Source organism: Odontesthes bonariensis, chromosome 12 (assembly GCF_027942865.1).
Source record: "Odontesthes bonariensis isolate fOdoBon6 chromosome 12, fOdoBon6.hap1, whole genome shotgun sequence".
NCBI lineage: Eukaryota > Metazoa > Chordata > Actinopteri > Atheriniformes > Atherinopsidae > Odontesthes > Odontesthes bonariensis.
In genome coordinates this window covers 18,930,688-18,954,201 of record NC_134517.1, presented here as the reverse complement: position 1 = coordinate 18,954,201, position 23,514 = coordinate 18,930,688, and the positions used below count along the sequence as shown (strand labels likewise).

The following is a 23,514-nucleotide window of genomic DNA, read 5'->3' as shown; positions in this document are numbered from 1 at the left end:
GATCAGTGTATGTTAACTCTACCAAGGTGACCCAGAGTTAATCAGATCAGAAAATAACGACAGCTACTGCATGTGTCCCGGTTTCTGTGCTGAAGATGACCTGCATCTCTGTAAATATTTGTACCTGAAAGCCTGGGTTATGAAATCTATTGCAAAAGGAAACACTCTGCGTGTGATTCTTCACATAATGCACTTTGGAAACTTTGTCTCCTCGTGACATATTGAGATACACATGAGTGAGGTTGGGTCGCAGAAAATACGTGGGAGGTCAGGAAGTGGTGAGCTTGTCTCAAGCAAAGTAAGCTCCAGCGGTATAGCTTATTTGAAAGATTTCTGGTGGTGAGCATGTTGAGCACAATGGACAGAAGACTGAACTATCTGATAGTTTGGTGCTCTACATTAATCTGCATCTGTGGAGGAAGTCAAGGTAAACCATAGTGATCTGTTGTTGGGGATAAGAGCATGGGTGACATTTCGATAGAGTCTAATGGATCAACATCAGAAACTTATGTCTGTATAAGAGCAGAAGAAAGAAGGTTAAGGGATGAGGTGGTAACAACAACTAAAAAGTATGTTACCACCAGTTTAATCTGTTTGAGAACTGCATTGCACAGTATAGTAATAAGAGTTTGTGGTTAAGGAGACAGAAAAATTAAGGAAAATACTTAGCAGAAGTTATTTTATTATAATTTTAGAAACAAGACAAAGAAAGATCGGACTTTATAGCCATAATACCCAATTAGTTTGGTCTAGTTTAACTTTAACTGGCAAACAAAGCTTATTGAGTCATTTACAGTCATGTAACGTACAAAAAAACAGTGTGGGGAGGATACATAATTTAACTCCCGATGTATTGTTTCCTTTTTAAGGTATACAACAGGGCTTACTATCAGGATGATTTGTTTTTTGGTTTGAATATACATACCATGATCCGTCCATCCATCCTGTTCCATTTTCTATACCTGCCCAATTCAGCTCAGGCTGAAGGGGGGCTGGAGCCTTTCTGAGTAGTAGCCATCGGACGGGAGTCTGGTTATAAATGAATGATTAGATAAATAACAGGATGTGGTTGTAACTGCAGTCACTTCTGACTTTCCCAAATGAAAAAAAACGGAAAAAACTAACAGAATTATCATGATTGTAACTGTCCAAGGAGGAAATGAATATAAATTGGTTCACAAAAATAAGTACAGTTGTTACAGCTCAAAACTGGAACATTTTCCTCTTCATGGTTTTTAAAATTTTTCTTATTGTCGCATTGCAATAATGCTATTTCAAACATTTTACTATCTTTCATACTTATTTTATTTAATTGCTATTTTTGTCCAAAGACGATAACAGAAGTAACTTTTTTTTTCTTTGCCATGTAAAATTTAGACGGCAGCAGAAGTTAAATGTCTTAGTACTTACAAAATATAGAATATGTTGTTTTTCATCACAAATCAATGACAAGTGACAAAAATGACTAGTTTTCATGTAAAAGTCATCAATCAATTACATTTTAGAACTGTTTTTAGATTTAAAAATCATGCTCTTTGCCAATCAATATAAAGTTTTGCTGTGGTGATGTAGCCCAGTCTCACAAGAAAACTTAAGATAAGTTCTTTTGTCCACATGTTCACATCATGTCACAAACAAAAAAGATCAAGAAACTGAGATAGTTTTACTTTGCCTGTTGTCTTGTATGCAATAATTTCAGGTGACACGATGACAATGAATATGTGAACATTTGAAAAATTCCTGTTATCATGTAAAACCCATGTAACCCTTCTTAAATACATGGATCTATTTAATATCTACTTCTAACCATCTATTTTTCTACACTTAACTGACTGAAAGTGAAATTGGACAAAAGTGCATACGATGGGCTTGGCTCTCTGACATTAGAGTCTGTGGTATAACGCTATATTTTATGTTACACTTTGCTGTATCCCATTTGTTGAGTATGTCACAATTTGCAAGCGAAAAAAGTGGGCAAATAAGTTATTTTAGGCCCTAAGAATGTGGAAATGTTGCAGGTTTTTTTATTCATCTGAAGGAAAGTGTAGGTCCACGGAAAAGCCACTTGAAACAAATTTCTGATATTGGCCCAAACAAACAAACAGACAAACAAACAGACAAACAAACAGACAAACAAACAGACAGACAAAAAAGATGTAACAACAAAAGTTTATGTTAACCACAAAGGATAAGTAGTATTCACCAAGATATGGTACTTTAGTCCCACAAGTGCCTTAGACTAGTTCTTAAAATGACCTACAGCTTCTTGTTTAAACTATTATGTTTGATCTAAAGTAAATTACACAAATCACTACGAAGGCCCGATGGATTGAGATTAAATATATATATTCTTTCATTTCAGATTTGCCTGCTTCCTGTGACGTTATGCTCACAGTGAGGAGAGGCACGATCTGGAGAGTTGCCCCCCAAGAAAGTCTGACAGTCAGCTGTCCGGTCAAACACTGCGGAGACTCACTGAATGTCACCTGGTGTAAAGTCGTCCACATAAACCACTGTGAACGGATTCATGATACAGAAAATGTAGAAATAAGGCAGATTTATAAGAATGATGATCTGATCTCTAATTTGAGTTTCAAAAAGGTTTCAGTTAATGATGACGGACTTTACAGATGTGATTTAATTGGTCGCACACCTGAACTCTTCAGCCATGCCATCAACATCTCAGTTTCAGGTGTGTAGTCCTTTTCTTCCATCATTATAAAAACATGCATGTGATATATATGAATGTATGTTTTAATCATACATGCTACATACTACTTCCTAAAGATGAGAACCATGGTGATGAAACCTCTGATGATTATGCAGGTAGGAACATTTACTTTTCAGTCATATTTTCTGGATACCTCTTAGAAACATTGATCAGTTTTATTTTCTTCTGCAGATGAGTCACCAGAGACTGTTGATGTCTCCTGGCTGCCCTACTTCTCCATCTGTCTTAGCCTTGTCCTTCTGGTTACCGCAATTATCGCGTTAACCCTCCTGCGTTATCATGGCTGGAACCGTAAGATTGCATTGATGCTTTTGGATCCTGAAACAGAAAAATTGTTTCTTTAACCTCCCGAAACAAAACTTTTCTTTTTTTCTTTTCACAGGAAAGTGGACCTGCAACTACATAAAGGGAGAGGTAACGTGAAGCAGTGTTGTTTCTTTAAGGGAATGGTTTTTGGACAATGTACCCTGTCTCCTGTTGAGAGAACTTGGAGATGAATTTGAAAGATTGGAATGCAGATTTTGTAACTTTTGGACAGAGCCAGATCAACTTCATTCTCTGTGAATTGACTTTTTGACTCTTGCTTCACGTCTACAGAGAATCATAATCGCATAAGGAAAAGTATTTCATAGTCTTATTTGTTTTCCGTGACAGGAAAAGTCCACTCATATGATACCGAGTCTTCCCAAGAGAACCACCCCATCTGCTCCTGACCTGGACACGCAAGTCTCAGTTCTGAATGGCATCTATGTTTTAAGTACCACAGTCACAGCATCACGACCTCCTCACATTTCCACTGGGTGCCAACCTGTGGTTGTGAACACAGCAGATAAAGAATCAAACAGTGCAGCATATGCTGTCATCAACCACAGACAGTGTGGGACACCTGCCAGAAATCACCGTGCCACTTCCAAACAGGATAACTGCACGGAATATGCTGCTGTCAAGCTGCACTGAACGTTTTGGATTTGTCATGTAGACTAAATGTTAGAGAGACGTACACATGTGTGGGAAGGTGTTATGGAACATGCATCGGCTACGTGACATTGCAGAAGGAGCGAGCGGAGAGGAGTTGTGGTTTTGTTGAAACAAACCCAGCGTGTGGTCTGAAGTTAACGTGAGTGGCAGCAGCAACAGTTTGTTCCAGTCATCACTGTCTTTTATTGTCCGTTTATTGTTGTTTTCTTTCAGTATTTATTTTCCCCTCCAGTTCTTGACTTGGAAGGCTTTTTTCAAACTTTGCTAACTCTGTTGGCCCACGCTCTGATGGCTCTTTGAAAAAACAATGTTTTACAAAAAGATACAGTTTTCATCTCTCTCATCTCTTTCGATCCGTATCTATTGATTTCATAACTTTATCATAGATTGTAACATTCCCTCTAGCTGAGCTCATCATTTAGATATTTGAGATAAAAATCCCCCCGTCCATTCCATAACCCCATGAAATGTAAAGTTACCAAACGACATCCTGAGTGAACACAGACACTCAGTGTTTTTTTCGCACACTGTCCTAGATACTCAGCGTCTTTTTGCCTCTGCAGGAACATATTACCAGGCGTGTTGACCACACCATTGTGGTTTAGCTCAAACGTACAGGAACTTAAAGATTGAAAGCCTTTTGACATTGACGTAGCACGTGTGCGATGAAGAGGAGCTGTGTCGACTACATGTGGTTTACATCTTTGAGATACAGCAGTGGTCTTATCATTACGGCCATTGCTTTTCTGTGGCTGTCTTTTAAGTATGAATAAAGACCGGAAAAAGTGGTTCTGATTCTAAAAGTAAAAAAAAAAAAAACACAAGAGAAAGTTCAAGACAAAAAAAAAATGTAAGACTATACAAACTATAGAAAAAAATATTTCATTAACTTAAGATTTAGTAGGGGAGGACACATGCACATCTTTCACTTTAGAAAACCAACAATGTGAAAATATTCCATTCCAAGTAATAGTACTGCATGAGATATCCTATTTAATTACCAGCACTAAATATCATTTCTGATATTTAAGGTTCCTCTGACTGGTTTATCATGACTACTGATATGATAAGACTGTGAATGATGACTCATTAGTATGAGAGCAGCCTGTTGCTGCTGCAACTGCTGGAGGTGGAACTGATTTGAACTACTTCAGGCAAAGTTTTAAATACACAGACACTAGATAAACGTCAAGTGTTGTCAGATACTTACTGTGTTGTGACCCAGGCAACAAACTTTATGTAAGATGCTATCAAGGTTGGAAACTACTGATTATACTTAAACTTGCTATATTGTCCATTGTGTATTAATAACAACTAAAGCTGCATTATGGCAAGGACAACTATCCACATCCCATCGCCTCTCCACAGGGGGGCCCCTAGGCTCATTGATAGGGTCCCTACCCTTTGCAAAATAAACAGCTTCCTTAGGACCTGTCATCCTTTCTCATAACACTGCTGTACAGGTTACATCCACTTGTTCCTTTCATTCCCACATGACCTGAATCTCACAGATCTCAGCTTGTCTTACTAACAAATCAAGTTGGATGCAGGAACCGCATTATCCCAAAAATGGACTCCTCATCTCCCTGACCAAGAAAAATTGGTGTCATCACTGATTAACAATTGTAAATGTTTTTGGAAAATTTTGCATTTTAAAATATGAGAAAATTCAGCTGGTATCTGACTCAGCATCTCATCCATCTAAGGCCATGGTTATCGCTTGACAACTGTAAATCTGCAGGTCTCCAGGCAGCAAAGGTGAAGCCTCTTCAGATGGTCTAGAATTCAGCAGCGTATCTGGTGTTTGATATCGTTTCACTACTCATTGAACTTCACCGGGGCTTCTTTTGGCTACCTGAAACTAATTTGAATCAGAATTTTAATCTCAGCCTACATCGTGACTTTTGGGTCTGCACCCAGCTATTTAAACCCTATCAGGCAGACTTACATTGGCTTCATTTGGCATGTGCACTGCTAAACAGTTGCATCACTGCTGTGTGTGTGTACTCATACCTCTGATCTTTGTGTTGAAGGTGAGACCATTCAAAATTAATAATGATCATTTAAAAAGGACATATTAGAATATCTATTCTGTCTTTTTTTCCTGTACATAAATAATCTCACAAACTCTTCAGGAATTTTCTATTTTCCGAAGCTTTGTTAGGACTTTAATTCTTTAAGATGTTTTCTGCAAAAAATGAACTTGCTGATACGTTTGGATACAAGTAAAAAAACAAAGCCTTTCATTTCAGTTTCATGTAACTGATAAGAAAAATTCTTTCAATAGGCCAAAGTTCAGCTGAGGTGAATGGGTCAAACACAAAGTATCTATATTGAATATATTAAAGATATAAGATCCAGTATGCAATCCATTCAATCCACGAGGCCACAAGTCATTGCTCATATTGCTGAACACATCCAGTACGTCACATGGACAAACATCATGGTAATTCAGTTTTCTTTTGATAATATCCAGGGGAGCACACTGTTCCTTCATTTGTAAATCCTGGTTCTCTAATGAACGGCTCACTAAACATGGCATGTTGAAAATGTCAAAAAAAGGCTGTTGAATAATATTGCCTCATTTATGTATTTCTTACATTATACTCGCTGGTATGCATTCCCAGGAGAGGGTGGTGAAAAGCTGAAATGTAGCCGTCTATAAATCCTGAGCCATGGGACTACACTTTTGTGTCTCTGAGTGTATTTTTCTTTTCATTCAGGTGTGGTGTCTGACAGTCACAGCCCACACACACCTTCTGTGCTGTAGTCCTTCACGCATGCACACACACATTGCTAATTGTAGTTTTCTTCTCTTGTGGACAAAGCCATGATTCAGATTGCAAGAGATTGAGAGCATGGAAGCTTTTGCGAGGGCTTGATTTGCACTAACCCTTTGACAAGGTGTGCTGAATCATTGTGGTTCTGCATTAATGCATGCGTTAAATAGGTCTGACTCTGGACAGTCTGTATCACTGAGACACTAAAATCTAATAAATCCGAGAGGATGTCTCCAACAGATAGTGAATGAGAATTTAATTTTTGAAGGTTAAACTAAAAATAATATCAAGTAAACTAACCTTATACATGATGTGGAGCTTTAATTCAGTTGTCTAGAGAAAAAAAAACTACTAAAGCTACTCCTCCCCCCTTTTCCCTCAACACGTCTCCATATTATGACCTGAACACCCACATTCCTTAAAAACACTTACCTGGCATGGGACCCAAAAAGGTTTCAGCTTTTGGTCTTGAGTAGCGGAGTCCAGAATCTTTAACAAAGATCAACATTTTCTGCTGAGACGTGTGATGTGAATCTGTGTGGCCTGAGTCTATTGTATAGCACCACAACATAAACACCTTCTGACAGGGTTGGCAGGAATGTTGAAGGCGTGAGGTTTTGCTGCTGTAATAACACACATCTGCGAGACACAGGAGGGAGCAAAATCTGAGACTCATTCCATCTAGAGTGTTTTAGTTCAATAACCAAAGAGGTTAAACAAGTTCTCAGCTTATAAATCTAAACGACTAAATTAAAAACCCTGTTTTTGTTGCACATCTGACGCCAGTTCCAGCTATTTGATACATACACCTTTATATTTATACATGTGCTGAGTTAAATACCAAAAACACAATTCTAAAGGAAAATACAAATGCTCTATGTTACCCCTGAGCTTAAGAATAAATCACAAAAGAATTAAGGTGCTGTAAGTTATCTGCGTGCGTGTGTGAGCACATTTTTCTTTTCTTTTTTTTTTTTCCGAGATCCTCCCTAACTCATCTGGCTTGGGATAAAAAAATAATAATAAAAGGCCCCAAAAATGAGCATCTGGCAGGCAGGTCTGGCACACCAGAGAAGAATTTGATGTTTCACTGAATCCAGTTTCAGATGTACAAAGCTGAGCTGAAAAATGGGTAAGAGATTTCAAACAAATGAAAGTTCAGTGTTTTTTGTTGTTGTTTTTATTCTTTTATTATTTGTTCCATTTATTACATTAACTTTTCATGCATAGTTGGACGTGATGTTTTTTTTTCGTTTTTTTTTCCTGGACTACAGCTGCTCCATGTAGGTCTGGATGCCTCAACACGTTTCAGTAATTAAAACCATTTACAGAAGTATTCAGATGTGATTGGTTCCGTTTGTGAATACTGAAAAACTACAGGAACTTGCAATAGTCAGAAAATGAGATCAATAAAGGCTGATAACTTTCCTACCAACTCTTCTCTTGATAAAGTCAGTAACTCGGAGATGCAAATCATTTGCTCCAATATGCAGTGTTACTTCAACACAAAGCTTTTAAAACGTCACTGTATACATGTGAACATAATATTACCTAGAAGCATCATTGCATTATATTATAAGCGGGTACTTTTGGTGCCTCTTTGATCTTATTGCGACATAAAAATGAGCAGAGCGGCTCTGGGATATTTAACCTGAAGTCCTCAAATCATTTTTCGAAAACCACTGACACAAAAAGTGACTGAATGCACGACAAGTAACAAGACATGCATTCCTTTCAGGGGCACCTAAAAGGTTTCACTGTTGCTTCTTCAGGCAATTGATTCAAGCCATCTGACCGTGGAATTTAACCTCTAACAAATACACACAAGCACACACATATATACACAAACACGCACACACTCCACCAATCGACTGAACCATGCAGAAAAGTTTACAATAGATATTATACTGACAAAGTATGAGTATGCAGCCCTTTTAAGCAATCTCATGGTGCCCGTAATCCCACTCAGCTCTCATAATACTAAAGTGACAACAGATCTTTGGCTGAGGTACAACAAGAGGAAAAACCTTAAATGTCAGCTCGATGTGTTGATTTGGTGGATAATTCAAAGTATAAGGTTTGCAATTACCTTCTGTTTTTTTATTGATAAAATTCCATGCCAATTTCCCAAAATATTAAGAGTCTTTTCTGTGGCTCACAAATGTTTTTATGTTCTCTTAAGTGGATTTAAACAAGTAAGAAAACTCTAAAAACACCACACTTCTTTAAAAAAAAAAAAAAACAGGTAAAGACAGAGGCAAACAGAACATGGTCTTTTGGGGAGATGCAGTGTGCTGAAAAATCACCGCATTTAACTTAGCCATGCAGAGACTTTGCGGTTGGCAGTGGAATGTGTGGCCATTGACTCAATCAATTACAGAGCCAGAGGCAGAAAAAAAAAAGAAAAAGGAAAATCTGTGAAACTGCTTCTCATAGACACCATGTGAGGACAGCCAAGATTACACAAGAGTCAGATGCAGAGGCAGTGGAGCAGAGGTGAATGTCCAGTTGGTGCTCATAAATGGGATTGTACTGGACGTCCTGTGGAGGTGTGTCAAAACATCTTCTCTTTGCACCAATTTACTGATAATGATGACGACGAGAACGATGCGGGGGAATGATCTTCGAAGGCTGGTTCTAAGAAGCACAACTTCTTTTCAGCCTCTGGTCTCTTGTTAGATTAATCATCTGAAAATAAATGTGTAGGGAGAGCGTGATGACACAATAATTTAAGATGTATCAAGAAAACACTTGTAAATAGATACTTGTACAAAGGATAACTGTCTGAGTGTATACCAGTTTAAAACACACACACACACACAAAAACACATTAGGAGGTTGGATGGTGCAGCGCTGCATTCACATATACATCATCATCAAGGAGACCCACGTTATCTTTATTTCACACTTTTTCTAATGCCTGTCGGAGATGGGAAAAGCGTTCAGCTGCAACCTTCTTTTAGATAAATGGTTAAATTTGCAGACCACTCAAGCCTCTATGAGCAGGTGCTGCAGCTGGATGCAGCTGCATGTGTGAGCAGGAAGAATACGGTGCACAAAGGCAGGACGTAAAGTTGCTTCCTTTTCTGAAATGAATTTGGCTGTTCAAGTAATCCTCAACCTGATGTTTCCTACACAGAAACACCTATGAAGTTTCTCCAAGAAAGTGCTTGCAAAACCAACAGTCCCCTAAAGCAGGGGTCTTCAACGTTTTTCAGGCCAGGGACCCCCAAACTGATGGAGAGTTGGAGCAGGGACCCCCCTACTATTTATATGGCATACAATTGTGTTTTATATTTAACGGGGCCTAGTGCCGTGTATAAATATAGCTACTCTGTTATTGTACATTCAATACTAAGCTATTCAAATAATACACAGGTTAATATATTCATGTTTTTATTTTAAACATGTGCAAGGTACAGGGTGGCCGTGCCACTGCCATTTATAAACAAACATCTTGCATACAACACTGAGCTATTCAAATAATCCACAGATTTTAACTTTAAACATGCATGTAGATGGGACAATGAATCCTCAAATCCTCATGGCACACGTTTGCACACAATTTGTGAGAAAAAACTGTTTGGAAAAAAAAAATATATTTATTAAAAATCGTCTAATCAACCAAAGATTTCGCGATCCCCCTGCAGTACCTCCGCGGACCCCCTGTTGAAGACCTCTGCCCTAATCAGTACAACCTTATAGGTCGTTTGTTCATACCCTTAAATGTGACCCATAATGGACTCTGGGAGGAGGGAAATATGACTCTTATGACCATTGCTACATTAGACTGGATATCATTCACAAGTATTTTCTTAAGGAAGCCAAAATGTGGAAGCAGGCGTAGCTACATGCATTGCTTGGAAATATATACACCACTGAGTGATGCAAAAGCAAGACCAACAAATGACAACTGTTTTTTCACTACTGAGTAATGTTTGATCAATAACATAACAGGACTTTGCTGAAGAGCCTTCAACACTTCCATGTTGGGTATAGATAATAACATCACTTGGTTTGGAATTTAAAACAATAACGTCCAGGGCTCAAATACATTTGTTTTAAAATGTAATTGTCACCATCATGGACACTTGCAGATGCTCTCATGACCACTGAGACCAGGATTTTCTTTGAACAGCTAGTATAGCTAGTATCTGCTTGCATGAACATAGGACCTGTGAGCCTGATTTGGGGAGGTGAACAGTTTCAGCAAAAGGGAGGGCAAGTATAAAAATACACCTGGCAAGTAATTGTATGAACCTCATGTCTGTCCATCATCATCAACCATGAGTGAACTTCAACCACTAAGATCAATGAGCAACGACAAATTGTCGCCAAACAGTTGATCACATTCTTACTTCACCCTTTAGAGAGAGCAGCAAAAAAACATCTTTTCTAGAAGTAAAAGCCTTCCATACTATGAACTGCTATTTTTTCATTGAAGATCTATGACCTGGCTCTGGCAAAACTGATACTAAAGCACCAACCTGTTCAGGCGCCAGCATTCTTGACTGTCATCACTCCTAAAACCTTACATTTAACATATACATTGAAACCTGGCAAGTATATCCTCTTGTGATTGTACTCTAGCACATCTCACAAAAAATCCAGCTGCCTCGCAAAGTACTGAAACTAATACAAAAAATGTTATATTGAAAAATTCTACATGCTGTGATAGATTTCGCAAAATCACACTGCATGACTGAGATTGGACACACATTCTGCCCACTGAGACTTGCCTTACTGGCCATTAACGACACCAGTGTTTTATAGCAACAGCAGTGTTGCAGAACATCCCAAGAGACATCTGTTCCTTCCTTGTTTCTAAAGTAACCCAAACACTTTGCCAAAACCCACATTAGGGAGAGAAGCCTGACTATTAAATTCAGTTGAATTCAAAATAATTTCTTTTAGCTCAACAGGATGTCTGTTGAGTGAGTGGATAACCGCAAAACTTGTCAAAAATACATATATATGCCAAATACATGTAATACATTGTTAACCATTTTTTTAAGCTTTCTTTCCTTTACAGTTCTTTTAAAATGTTAAAATATTCAAAATATTCTTTATCTTTAACTTATCCTGTCAGTTTGAGGGAACTTGCTTATCCCACCTGTTATTTAAAGCCACATTTGACGCTCATTTGTATGTCGAACAATAACAGGAGGTGCATGGAGATGCGGCGACCATATTTTTGACGTAAACTTTTGACAGCGACAGATGTAACATTATAGTAGAAGGAAAGCCAAACAAACATTTGCTCACCTTCTTTACGCAAAAAACACTTCCAAAGGCAGAAGCAGAGGGACATAACCAGCAGAGCGGCTACTGTGGTGACTGAGATCAGTATTGTGAGAGCTGTGCCAACTAGAAGAGAAAAAGAGGAGAGACCTGATCAGGAGATTTATTATTTTCCATTATCAGTTAAACATATACATTTTCAATTCAATTTAGGTGCTGGTTTTTCTGTGTCTATGTGCAGCATACTCTGTGCTAATTTGAACACTGCTTTCCAATTTTGGATAATCTCTAATTAAATTTGAGATCTAGTTTATAGTGTTACCATCTGATTTCTCTAATGTGTGCACTTTTGACCCAGTAAAACCTAATTAACTGAAGGCCACCAACATACTAAAGCCATATCAGTGCTGCATATGTCTATCAAAGCCATATCAGCAATAGGGTTTTTTAATTTTAGGATGGAAATATGTTTATTCACCATCTGGCAGAGGTTTGAATGAGAAGATTGTGACCACTCTTCTGCCTCACAGTCAATATGTTGTGGTAAATAAATTGAATGTCATGGTTTTTGGGTCTGCTGTGTTTGGATCGGATGCTGTCCTTTGGTATCTAGGATTTATGCCGGGTTAGTCTGGGTTTTATTAGGTTTATTGCTATTGCCTTACTCCTGTCTGTGTTGAGTTAGTTTCTGTTCAGTTCTGTATTCTTGTTAACTTTGTTTCCTCTTTTATTTTATAGATCGTGCTCGCTTTATTCATTCCACTTAGTTTTGCGTCCTGCCTTTGACTTAGACAATGTTTCTGTCTCTGATCGCCACACCTGATCTGCATTAAGTCATTACTGATCACTGCAAGATCCTTATCATTGTTCTCTTCCATTGTCCCTTTGCCCGTGCCAAGTTAAGCCCTGTTTCTGTTTTACTGTGCCATCTGGATTGCTGTTTGTCAATTATCCAGCTCTGCAGTGTTTGGATTTAGTCAAAAATAAATGTATTTTTCCTTACTAACAAACTCCCTCCTGCCCAGTCCTGCATTTGGGTCCTCCCTGAACCATGGGACATGACAGTGACGCTGCCCAGTAGCCCATTAGCTCCACTAAGCGAAAAACCTCCACCAGGAGGGCGGGTCTAGTCTAGCTCTGTCCAGAGATCAGGAGCCATGGCCCATCTCTGAGAACCTCTAGGACTTTTTATCAACGATTTCCAAGACCGGTTGGATGGTGGTGTGTCGTTGGAGTGTAGTTGCAGTGTTTTTCCATTGAAACGCAAGACCCCCATGTCCCCATGCCAGTACTTCCTCAAAAACACAGATTTTGGCTTGAACTCCACTGACCGCTCAGAGGTGCAAAAATTGTCCATCCATTTCATCTCTGCACCTTACACACAACATTGTGGCACAACAATCTCGCCTCCCTTTTCCCCAATGATTGCAAACCCCATAAAACAACTTTTTTTTATCATTAGAAGTGGATCCTTATGACGCAGTAATATTTGGAAAGTGCAAATTTAACAGTACTTTCCATTTGAAATGGGATGTCAGAATTTTTAAAGTTCTTAGTGGAAAGGTTTATACCCCAAAACAGATTTCCAACAGGGTGGAGGGAGTTGGAGGGAGCTCCTAAACCCTGAACTCAACATTCTGCATAGCTGCATGGCACATAAAACTAGCACTTCAATCAATTTCTGCCTCATAAAATCAGTCGGAGGCATAATGCTGTCCAACGTCTATCGGTGCACATATTGTTAAAGCGTTAAAATGGGCTTCAATATTTATTGCAATGCTAACTAATGATTTCAGAGAGCAGACCCCATTTCCTTTACAACTTGAACACAGTCAACTTGAGTATGATGCTATTCTAGGCTCCAACGTTCAAGTTCAATGCCCCATTATTTCAAGCAGATCATGGGTACAGGGAGTCAGCAGAAAGTCAGCTGGCTCGTTGAGCGAGAATCTCAGTTTGTAGCTCCCACAAGCTTGACTGATTGGGACAGTATTGTGCTTTCTTTAGAAGCCAAAATTGAGAAATCTTACGATTTCATGCACCTATTCAAATATATAAGATTGCCATCTTGGACTCTAGGATGCAAAGGTTCACTGATAAAAAAAACTCACTTTTAGTGTTCATGGATACAGCAATTGGTGACTCGAGCCCCTTGTGGTGCACCAAGCATTTGACGGACACGTCTTTCAGCAGCCCCGATCGGACAGTCAGTGTGCTGATAACCAGAGTGGTCCCATCGCCCTGGGCAAGCTGTGTTGTCACGGGGGGGCCCATGGTACGGTTGTCTCTCTCAACATTCCACACAATCTCTGCTGGGGGCCGGGACACTGAGGTGCAGTTGGCCTCAATCACACCTGGAGAGGTGGTCTTGTAACTCACTTGAGGTTTTGGCAGCACTGCAAGAATGAATAAAAAAATAAAATGCTAAAAATGACACCATAATACAGCGACACAGGTTAACAAACACAATCTCACTGTTCAATGTCTTTTTTTTCTCTTGCAGTGTGTGTTAAAGGCACAATATGGGAAACTCTAGAAACGTTAAATAATCGTAATAAAACAGCACAAAATGTATGAAAAACCTGCTGTGTTAGGGAAGGCATATTAAATGTACTGTCTTAATACACAAACTAGGTCAAATCCATATTTTAGATGAGACTATGTTTGTGTATCATGATATCTGGGACAAAACCTTAAATACCTGGGATCAGCTAAGACGCAAATTCCTGCTTTCATAAGATCCATAAGTAAATCTCCGACCGTTTTCAATTCTCTGTTCTGAGCGCTGTGTGAGGAATGTGATGCACTGGAACCAAGAACATTTTTGTTGGCAAGAACTCATTTAGCCACAGATATTTGGCTGTTATAGATTAAGAATCTTTTCAGCGTTTTTGAGGGATGAACTTCACCCACCACAGCCTGGAAAATGCTAGGTTGTGGGGTGGGTTAGAGCAGGGAAAAAATTCAAATAAAATTCCAAACCATAATAGTACCCTTAAGGTTAGCAAGTAGCTGCTGTGAGGTTTAACAGCAGTCAAATATTTGAATAACTGCACAGTGATTAATAGATCTAATCAATTCTTGAATGCAAAGACATACAATTATACCGTTGTTCTAGTAAAGTGTCTAGTAGAGTGTCAGTTTTCATTTCCCCTCAAAGACATTCAGTTGATGTCGCAATACAATTAAAGTATGTATTTAGGCATGGTGCTGAAATTTTCTTCGGAGGTATTTGATTATACTTTGTACATCTACAGCCCCCCACAATAACCGATACAACAGCAGATATTGTAGTTTAGTTACATAAAAAGAATAACAAACCATTTCCCACAATTTATACCAGTGATACTTAAATCACGAGGGTGGGAAGGACACCTCCGCCACCACACACATTTTATAGGACGTAAATTAGCTCAAACTGCAAAATTACATCTGATATGGTCACATGTAGACTTGAACCCAGTGACTTCTTCAGTTGCAGTATGATGAATCGAACTTTTGCAAAGCAACTGAATTATAGTGTCACTGAGTTTACACACTTCCGATTATAATCCTTTCATGGGGCAGTTTATGCAGTAGGTTTTATAAATCAAATATAAACTTAAGGACCTTAGTCATGAATTTAGCTTCAGTGTCTTACAACTTCATAGCCATTAGCTGGCTCAGAGACCTAATTTGGAAATAGCATAAAGGCCTTACTGATTCATTTGTCATGTTGTAAAATCACACATTAAGATCATTTAGACGATTTGAACTGATTACCAACACATGTGAAAGTTATAGTTACGTAATGAATATAGGCAGAAAGCACTGAAATCAATGCAAGGGAAACAGGCCTTCCTTTTGTTGGAAAAACAAGTGAATTCCATCTGAGAGATAGAAATTTTTGGCCCATTCTGATAAAAAAAAGGAGAAAGCACTGGTGAGTTTACACCTCTCCAGGCACCAGACACTAACTGTTATGAGAAAACGTAAGCAGTGCAGACACAAGCAGTCGAATGATCAATAATATGCTTGAGTGTTTCTGGTTAGTCACTGTTCATGGAGAGTATATTTAAAAGTGGGAGCAAAGCGGGGGGCATTACGTCATCCAAACTGGAATGAAACAGACAGCAAGAATAAAACATTAATGCTAATCATGTCTCAGCACTAGGAACACCTACTGTACTGTACAGTTCAATTTCAAACAAAAGCACATCTGTATCTTGAGATTACTGTGAGAGAAAAGGGAATGTGAGAAAAGTGGAAAAGCAAATGAGCACAAAGGGATGCAGACAAAGCACAGAGAGAATCACTGTCTGCTGCAAACACTAACACAGTCATGCATCAGGATCTCTCTCCCTGCCTCCATCATTCTTTCTGATGGTCCATTCTTCACGTGGACACACTTGTTCTGTGTTCGTGTGTTAGCAAACTGACTGACACTCTACAGCTGCTGTACCATAAAACCATTCTGCAGCCACAAGATCAACATTCCTGTCCAAATCCCAGTGGTACCTGTGTGTCCTGCCAGCAAAGTCCAGGTTAAGTCTTCTCGCACAAAAGTCTCCATTCTTTGTTTATCCTCGTGTCCTCCCAGCTCCTTCATCTACTGTAAAACAGATTTACTCACTGCTACAGCCCTTTAAAATGTGCATCTTTTTTTTTTTCCATTTCGAATAAAAGCGACACTCAATCAAAACCGCAAAAGATCCACAACTGTAGCGGCAACAATGGCACTGCCAACAAATACAGTTTTGGCTATACTGTGTGTTGGTTTAGAGCGAATGACCGCATGTCACGTTGATTGACTGCCTTAAAATTTGGTTTTGGAAACTCAGAGGTTACTCTGGTGCACACATTCATGGCTCCAAGGTTAAGCCTCACTTGGACTTTCGAGGTACCTTGTCTCTTTATTTATCACACTAATTCAAAATGTCCATTTATTAATCAATTTTGAGAATAAAGACTAGGTAAAGATAATTTCAGCAGGCTCATAAGCTAATGAATAGTAAGTGAGTTAACTAAAATCGAGTCAGAGTTATTCCAGGTTAATTCCATCTAAATTCCATTTAGAGTAGGAGAATGCTTCCAAGGGTGGTGTTTCCTTTCTGAGCAGCTACGGAGGGATGTAATCCTGGTAGTTATACGTAGACATGACTCCAGGTTGAAACTCAAGCAACAAACCTACGAGTAATTGGCAGGCAGTTGTCCCCTAATGTGGCAAACTGAGCTTGCCAAAACCTTAGGTTAGAAGAAAATCAAACAGAAATTTCAACCTGGGACAAAACAAACCTGGCAAAATAAAACTGCTTGTGCTTGCAAAGGATGAGGTCAGATTGTTCTACGTGTCATTACGAAAAGGTTCTCTCCCAAAATCTTGTTAGGGGAAAATTCTTGCCGAGGTTTTTGGAAGGTTAGTTTTTGAAAGGAAGTGTAACTATGAGTGAGGGTGGAGGAGGTTCGCTTGGATGAGTGAAGTAACATAAACATGGGGGGCAGCAGTGGCACAGGCGGTAGTGTGGTCCACTTTGAATCAGAAGATTACACATTATAAAGGCCGTTCAGAGCTTTGATCAGGTTAAAATGTAAGTGTTAGCTCTTTTCCAAATCGTGGCAACAAAATGTTGAGCCACTCTTTATAAGCTTTCACACGCTACATCTTTGTCATACTATAAATGCTACAAATGCATGTAAATGCATAAATTTGTCCATAACACATTCTCATTCCCAACTTGTGAAACACTGCTGCTTGTCAAGGGGTCCTTGCTTCAGTTATCAACTGATGATCGCTTTCCTTCACACACTGAACTGCTACATGTTGAAGGTTATCCTGCTGCGTCGGTCGGTGACATACCAGTTGCATTAATAGTAAACGATGGCAGGAAATGTCTTCCTTTAATGCTGTGCTATCAAAAATGAACACACAGAAAGTAAGGAGGTAATGTGAGAGGAGGGGAATAGACGCCCAACTCTCAATTAATCCTTAGCAAGGGGGTCCTGCTCCAGTCCTTCGCTCTACTATGCTACTTCATTATGCATCGGAAGTAACTGGTGAAGGTTAAGACAGCATCACGGTCAGGGATTAAACAACACAATAAAATAGATTTCATTGCACAAAGGTTTACCAACTTTTTTCCATGGTAACATACATTTCTACTTTTTTTTAACATCTTAGAAAATATTGCATGTTCAAAATGATGCTTTGAGGGTACCCTGTGCCCGAGGCTTCTGACTGTGTGCGGGTGTGGGACTAGCTGGGAGTGATAGCGTGTCGCTGTATGCCACAACATGCAGACCAATGTGTTTGTGAACAGTCTGACTAGGATAGGTGCCAGTCTAATAAGAGAAGAAACCTGACACCAGAATACCTTTCCCTGAAGATAGAATTGTGTTCAAACAGTGGAGAGACCACCCAAAGTTTGCTAAAGTTTACTCTCTATAGCTATTCTCTTTCTCCTCCACTTTCCTATGACTTTTAAAAGCTCATCTTCCACACATTCTCGCTCAGACCGAAAGGCGTGGCCCACCAATTCAAATGCCTCAAACAAAACATAAATATTTAGCCCTGGCATGTGGAAATAGGATAATGCTACTTTCTATTTGCAAAAGCTATTGCTAAAATAAATTATTAGATCTGATTAGAATAAAAATCATCTTGAAAAGACAATCCCAAATATTAAGAAATAAAAGTTGCACCAGTGGTATGAAATGATGAAAGGTGGTGTCCTAAGTGGGCGTAGTTCAAGTGTTATCAGTGTTGGTAAATTTGGATGTGTGTTTTCTGATTTCATCTGTAGATATAAATGTTTTAATACATGCACCTAGATTATATTTGGAACATTTCATTTTGTCAAAAACTATCTCTGTTGCTGGATCTCAAGAGACACACACAGGCCGCAGATAAAGTTAATTTTCTTCTGATTTGTCTGTGTGAAATATTGACTTAGTGTAAGAATGTTTGATATATGTGTGGCTTGTGTAAAATAAAATGCGTTCAGCATGTTCCCGTTGGAAACTGGGCGAAAGAATCGGCGAGTGAGGATATTCGCCCCACTGGAATCAATAGACTCCTGCTCTTAGTCTCTTAAAGAGACATGTCAGTGAAGAAATATTATATTTCTATTTTCTTAAAAAATATGACAAATTATCAGTCACAGATAAATGGGAAAAACAGATTTGTACAAACTGGGAATATGAATGCACATTCCAGCCTATGAAGAACAGGTGCTGGGCTGAACACGAGCACAAAAGGAGGAAGGAAACAAAAGCCTCACACACTGCAGGGACACCATTTCCACTTATTTTCTACACCAAGAATGTGAATCAAATTCAGGGCCCAATGCTTTGTTTTTGATTCAATTGTTTTTTCATATGAAAAACTGAATTTTACCATAGGTGGAGAGGCAAACAACGGAGCTCTTCGGCCCATCTGGATGAGTTTCATATAGGCAGGTGTAGCAGCCCTCGTCCTTGATAGCAACGGGCTGGATGGTGAGGTGGCTGTCTGACAGGGAAGCAGCGAGCCAGACTCTTCCCTGGTACGATGGTTCGATCATGGGGTCGCTGCGCTTTGCAAAAGAAGCTACCTCTGTGGATTCCCCCTGGGCAGATGTGTGTCTCCATACAATCTGCTGCACCTTTTCAGGCAAACCATAGGAGCATGACAGGGAGGCCCTCTTGCCACTCACTGCTGTTTTGTTTCTGTCAGCTACAACTTGTGCTGGGGATGAAAAAAAAAGAAAAAAAAAGTTAAAGGATAAGACCGGTTTTTTGACATTGGGCCCTTGATTTCACATTATAACATGATGTTCTACTCACCCCTGCTTGTTGTTGAACATTTGGAGCTGTTCCGAAGATATTCGCGAGGCGTCTGGCTGCTCTCTTGAGATATTCGGCCATGAAACGGTTTCCTATGGGCAAGCTTATACAGGCACAAACTATGCTGTTTATAATTTATTAATTACTCTACACTAGCACTGATAACGTGGAGGTGCGTCGCTTACTTAAAAAAATCCGGGTTATTGTAATTTTGTTTTTTTCGTCGTAAAGTGGGTGTTACTGACGTCCTCGTCGTGCTGCTGCCACAGACAGCCCACAGACCTGCTGCCTATTTATTCATTCGGCTAAAATTCAAAATTAGTAACCCGGATTTTTTTAAGTAAGCGACGCACCTCCACGTTATCAGTGCTAGTGTAGAGTAATTAATAAATTATAAACAGCGTAGTTTGTGCCTGTATAAGCTTGCCCATAGGAAACCGTTTCATGGCCGAATATCTCAAGAGAGCAGCCAGACGCCTCGCGAATATCTTCGGAACAGCTCCAAATGTTCAACAACAAGCAGGGGTGAGTAGAACATCATGTTATAATGTGAAATCAAGGGCCCAATGTCAAAAAACCGGTCTTATCCTTTAAGCATGAGAAAAAAAAGATCACTAAAGTGAGCAGGGAGGCAGAATGTGCAAACAGGACAAAGTTAATATTCAGAAATATGAGACACCCAAACAGAAACAAGTCCCTGGAATCTGCACCAGCTGTTTCTGCTTAGCACAATAAGCCTCCATGCTCTTAGTGCTGCACAACGCTTTATTAACATGACCGGCCCGGTCTCAGCAGGCTCATCGGGTTGTGTTCAGAAGTTAACGGTGTTTAGGGACATCTGTATTCACATACTTTCAGTTCTAATGGATGTGTGCAAAGGGCAGGCATCCAACATCAGTCAAGCCATGAAAAAGCAACAGGGACAGCAACAATGAAGACAGAATCCAGACAACTGCTTTTTATGATCCTCTTGAGACATATCTGTTGCAAGCCAGGTTATTTCTCACTCATACTGATAGCAACTCTATGCTGAACAATTACTCAAACAAATGTATCATTTTGATTTTCTAAAACAGAAAACATATGTACATTCATATTAATCCTGTATGAAACAGAGGACAGGTGAGCTCATAAGACTTATGCTTGCGATTCTGGATATGTGAGCTCCTCGGTTTGTTTCTAAGGGTGAGGTCTGTCTCCCTTCATTGTGTCACTGAGATCATATCTCAATTAGCTCTCCAGTAGGGGATTATCACACCGTGTCATGACTTTTCCAGCTGCATCACAACACCAAGCTTCTCTCAATAGGACTGAATATATGAGGGAATATGTCTTTACTGTAAGTTCTTTTCCATGAATAGAAACACAACTCCAGATGTTTGGAGCTGTGCTGCTGCAAACTGAGTGCATCTGATGCAGCGTAGGCTTAACATCCAACAGTGGTTGGCTCCGTCCATCAGTGAGACGGTCTGTATGTACATACTGTATGTAGTCAGTATGTAATCACTAATAGATATCACCCTTGCTTACCCATTTAGTTTGTTTGCCCATAAATGATTGCCTTCTGAGTGCCATGTTGGTTTTTTAATCTCAACATGGCATCTTTAAGCTTTTTCACAATTATTAATTTTAATTGTGTGGCCTTTAGTGCACACTTCAAAATATTTATCAAGAGAGCAAAAACAAATTATGTCCATCCAGGGAGCTTATCCCAGATGCCATCTGGTGAGATGCGAGGTACAGTAATTCCTTCATGATGAAAAACCAAACTCATTCTCTTCCATTCTCTGGTCAGATCCTTGTCTTTCTTGAAATTTGCCAAACACCTTAATGAGTCTCTAGCTTCCCAAGTCAGAAATACATAGGTTTTTAGTTTATGGTTTATTTTTCTAGTTACATTAGAACTATCACACTTTTCTGTTTTGCTCTTTGCCAAAATGCCACTTCATGAAGATCAAAATATTCAACATTATTGAGTTTACCCACCCAAAACGGTGAGACACGTCTGTCCTTGCTTCGAACCGGAGGGCTGCAGGTCAAAGATGCAGGTGTAGCAGCCTTCATCACGGAAGCTCACCCGATGAATGGTGATCGCTGAGGTGTCCTTGGGAGAGGAGGTGAGCTCCACGTGCTGCTGGCCACTCACACTGTCTCTGTTGCCAGGCTGGTAGCTCAGCAGGGTCTGGTTCTGGACGTCCAGCCAGCGAACCTGCCTCAGGGATTCGCCTCGTTCCCTCGAAACACTGCAGCTCAGAGTGAACGGCTTGTCAACCTGAGCTTCCAGACGCTCCGGTGCTGTTACTCTGCCTGGAACATCCACCAATTAGTGACATAAAACACAGTAAGCTGGTGTGGTTTGACTTTTTCCCCAATTCTCTTGGTATAGCACGCTCATACTCACACTGCAGTTGTTCCACCAACAGTAGGAGTAAACATAACTGCAGGCTTTTCCTACAAGAGGCGGAGATCATCATCTTCTTCACTGCTCGGGTGGAAGAGGAGGAAGAATGTTCCTGATATTTCATAAGTAATCATAGTCATCCCAGAATGAAATCATATGTTCCAGTAATTTGTACAACTTATGATCCAACAGTAATACAGGACTCTCGAAAAAACTATCCTCATTTGACCCTGTTTCCAGAGCCAATTCTGCGCCTGTGGTTAGTTCGATCTGACACCATCAAATCTATCCATTTTCTATTTTCTAGACAGATGAGACACACACACACACACACACACACACACACTCCTGGGGTCGAAGTAGAATCATCAATCAGCCTAACATGCCTAGTTTTTGGACGGTGGGGGGATTACCTGGAGAAAAGTCACACATGCTTGGGGAGAACATGCAAACTCTTATCTAACACGGAAAGGCCCTGGCCAAGATTTGAATGTTCTTGCTGTTAGGCGACAACGCCAACCACCACACCACAGTGCAGCCCATGCCCAAAAAATAAAAATCAGTTGTGAATTCAAGGCGACCCACAGGCCCCAAAAGACAGAAATTACATCAAAGTTACACATTTGAACTAAATTAGATAACACCGGTGGAATGCGAGTTGGTAGATTTAACTCAACTTCTGTGCTTAAGTAAAAATGTTGTGCTACTTTTAACACACAACAAACACGATTCTACAACTTTATATTTTAGTTGGAATTATTGTACGTTTTGAACCTGAAGTCCAAAAAAAAAAGGTTAAAAAAAAACAAACATCTGTTACAAATATGAAATACAATGACTTTTTTATATAGTAGCCTATTAAGTCATAGGTATATAAGTTTATAAGTAAAATCGACTCTACCTCAGAGAACTTTGAAATAAAAGTGTTCCTTGCTTGCAAATGTATCTGAAATAATCATCCAAGTGTAAAACAGACACAAATAGGACACACAGAGGCCCTATTACGTCGTGATTTTCGTGCACTGTCAGTATAATTTGACCTATAACTTCCTACACGGAGAGCCAATTCCATCACAAGCTTTCTAGTTGTTCTATCACTAATTAAGTTATTTACTAATGAAATTGAGACACTCACCTCTTGCGTTCTTATCAAAAAGGTAAAAGCCACAGCTTAAGATGTTCTACCTCTGCAACATCCCAGGCATCCTTATGACCCAGCAGTCTTTGGGCTCATCATCGAGCGAGAAACTACTCTTCCCTCATCCAAATGTTTTTTGACTGAGCGTACCACGAACTCCGCGAAAACCATCCGACAGTAGCACTTACCGCTCAAGGAGCTGTGGGTGCAAATCCATGGTAAACCACAGCTTTTGTAGCTGTGTTGGGCGCCCTCTAGCGTTATTTTATGCACATTGCACGTTTGATACAGGTCCTTTTACAGTACACGTGCTACGTGGAAAACCGTGAGGGGCCAATAAACACTAAATATTTCAAAACTCAATAATACTGAAGATTAACATCAAGGAAAGGACAACCTACTGGTATATATATAAAAATCAAATATGAAATATCCAAACTTTTGC

The 23,514-nt window shown here is 39.5% G+C and overlaps 2 protein-coding genes across 3 annotated transcripts; one reads left to right on the top strand and one right to left on the bottom strand.

The window, feature by feature from the left end:
* Positions 1-346: 346 nt before the first annotated feature.
* LOC142396137 (uncharacterized) lies at positions 347-4,614 on the top strand. The gene is made up of 6 exons (XM_075478678.1): positions 347-427; positions 2,363-2,692; positions 2,788-2,826; positions 2,903-3,022; positions 3,114-3,145; positions 3,386-4,614. The coding sequence occupies exons 1-6, from the start codon at positions 358-360 to the stop codon at positions 3,686-3,688; spliced, it is 894 nt and encodes a 297-aa protein (XP_075334793.1). The 5' UTR covers positions 347-357; the 3' UTR covers positions 3,689-4,614.
* Positions 4,615-7,658: 3,044 nt separating this feature from the next.
* On the bottom strand, positions 7,659-23,243 carry LOC142396583 (OX-2 membrane glycoprotein). 2 transcript variants are annotated; one of them, XM_075479469.1, is made up of 7 exons: positions 23,067-23,243; positions 21,932-22,043; positions 21,517-21,837; positions 19,103-19,432; positions 13,842-14,126; positions 11,755-11,856; positions 7,659-9,177 (listed from the first exon to the last, which is right to left on the bottom strand). In XM_075479469.1, exons 2-7 carry the CDS (start codon positions 22,002-22,004, stop codon positions 9,170-9,172), a joined length of 1,119 nt encoding a protein of 372 aa, XP_075335584.1. In that variant the 5' UTR covers positions 22,005-22,043; positions 23,067-23,243; the 3' UTR covers positions 7,659-9,169. The 2 variants fall into 2 exon arrangements, with proteins under 2 accessions (XP_075335584.1, XP_075335585.1); XM_075479470.1 differs by having other exon boundaries at positions 21,932-22,012.
* Between the last annotated feature and the right edge of the window lie 271 nt (positions 23,244-23,514).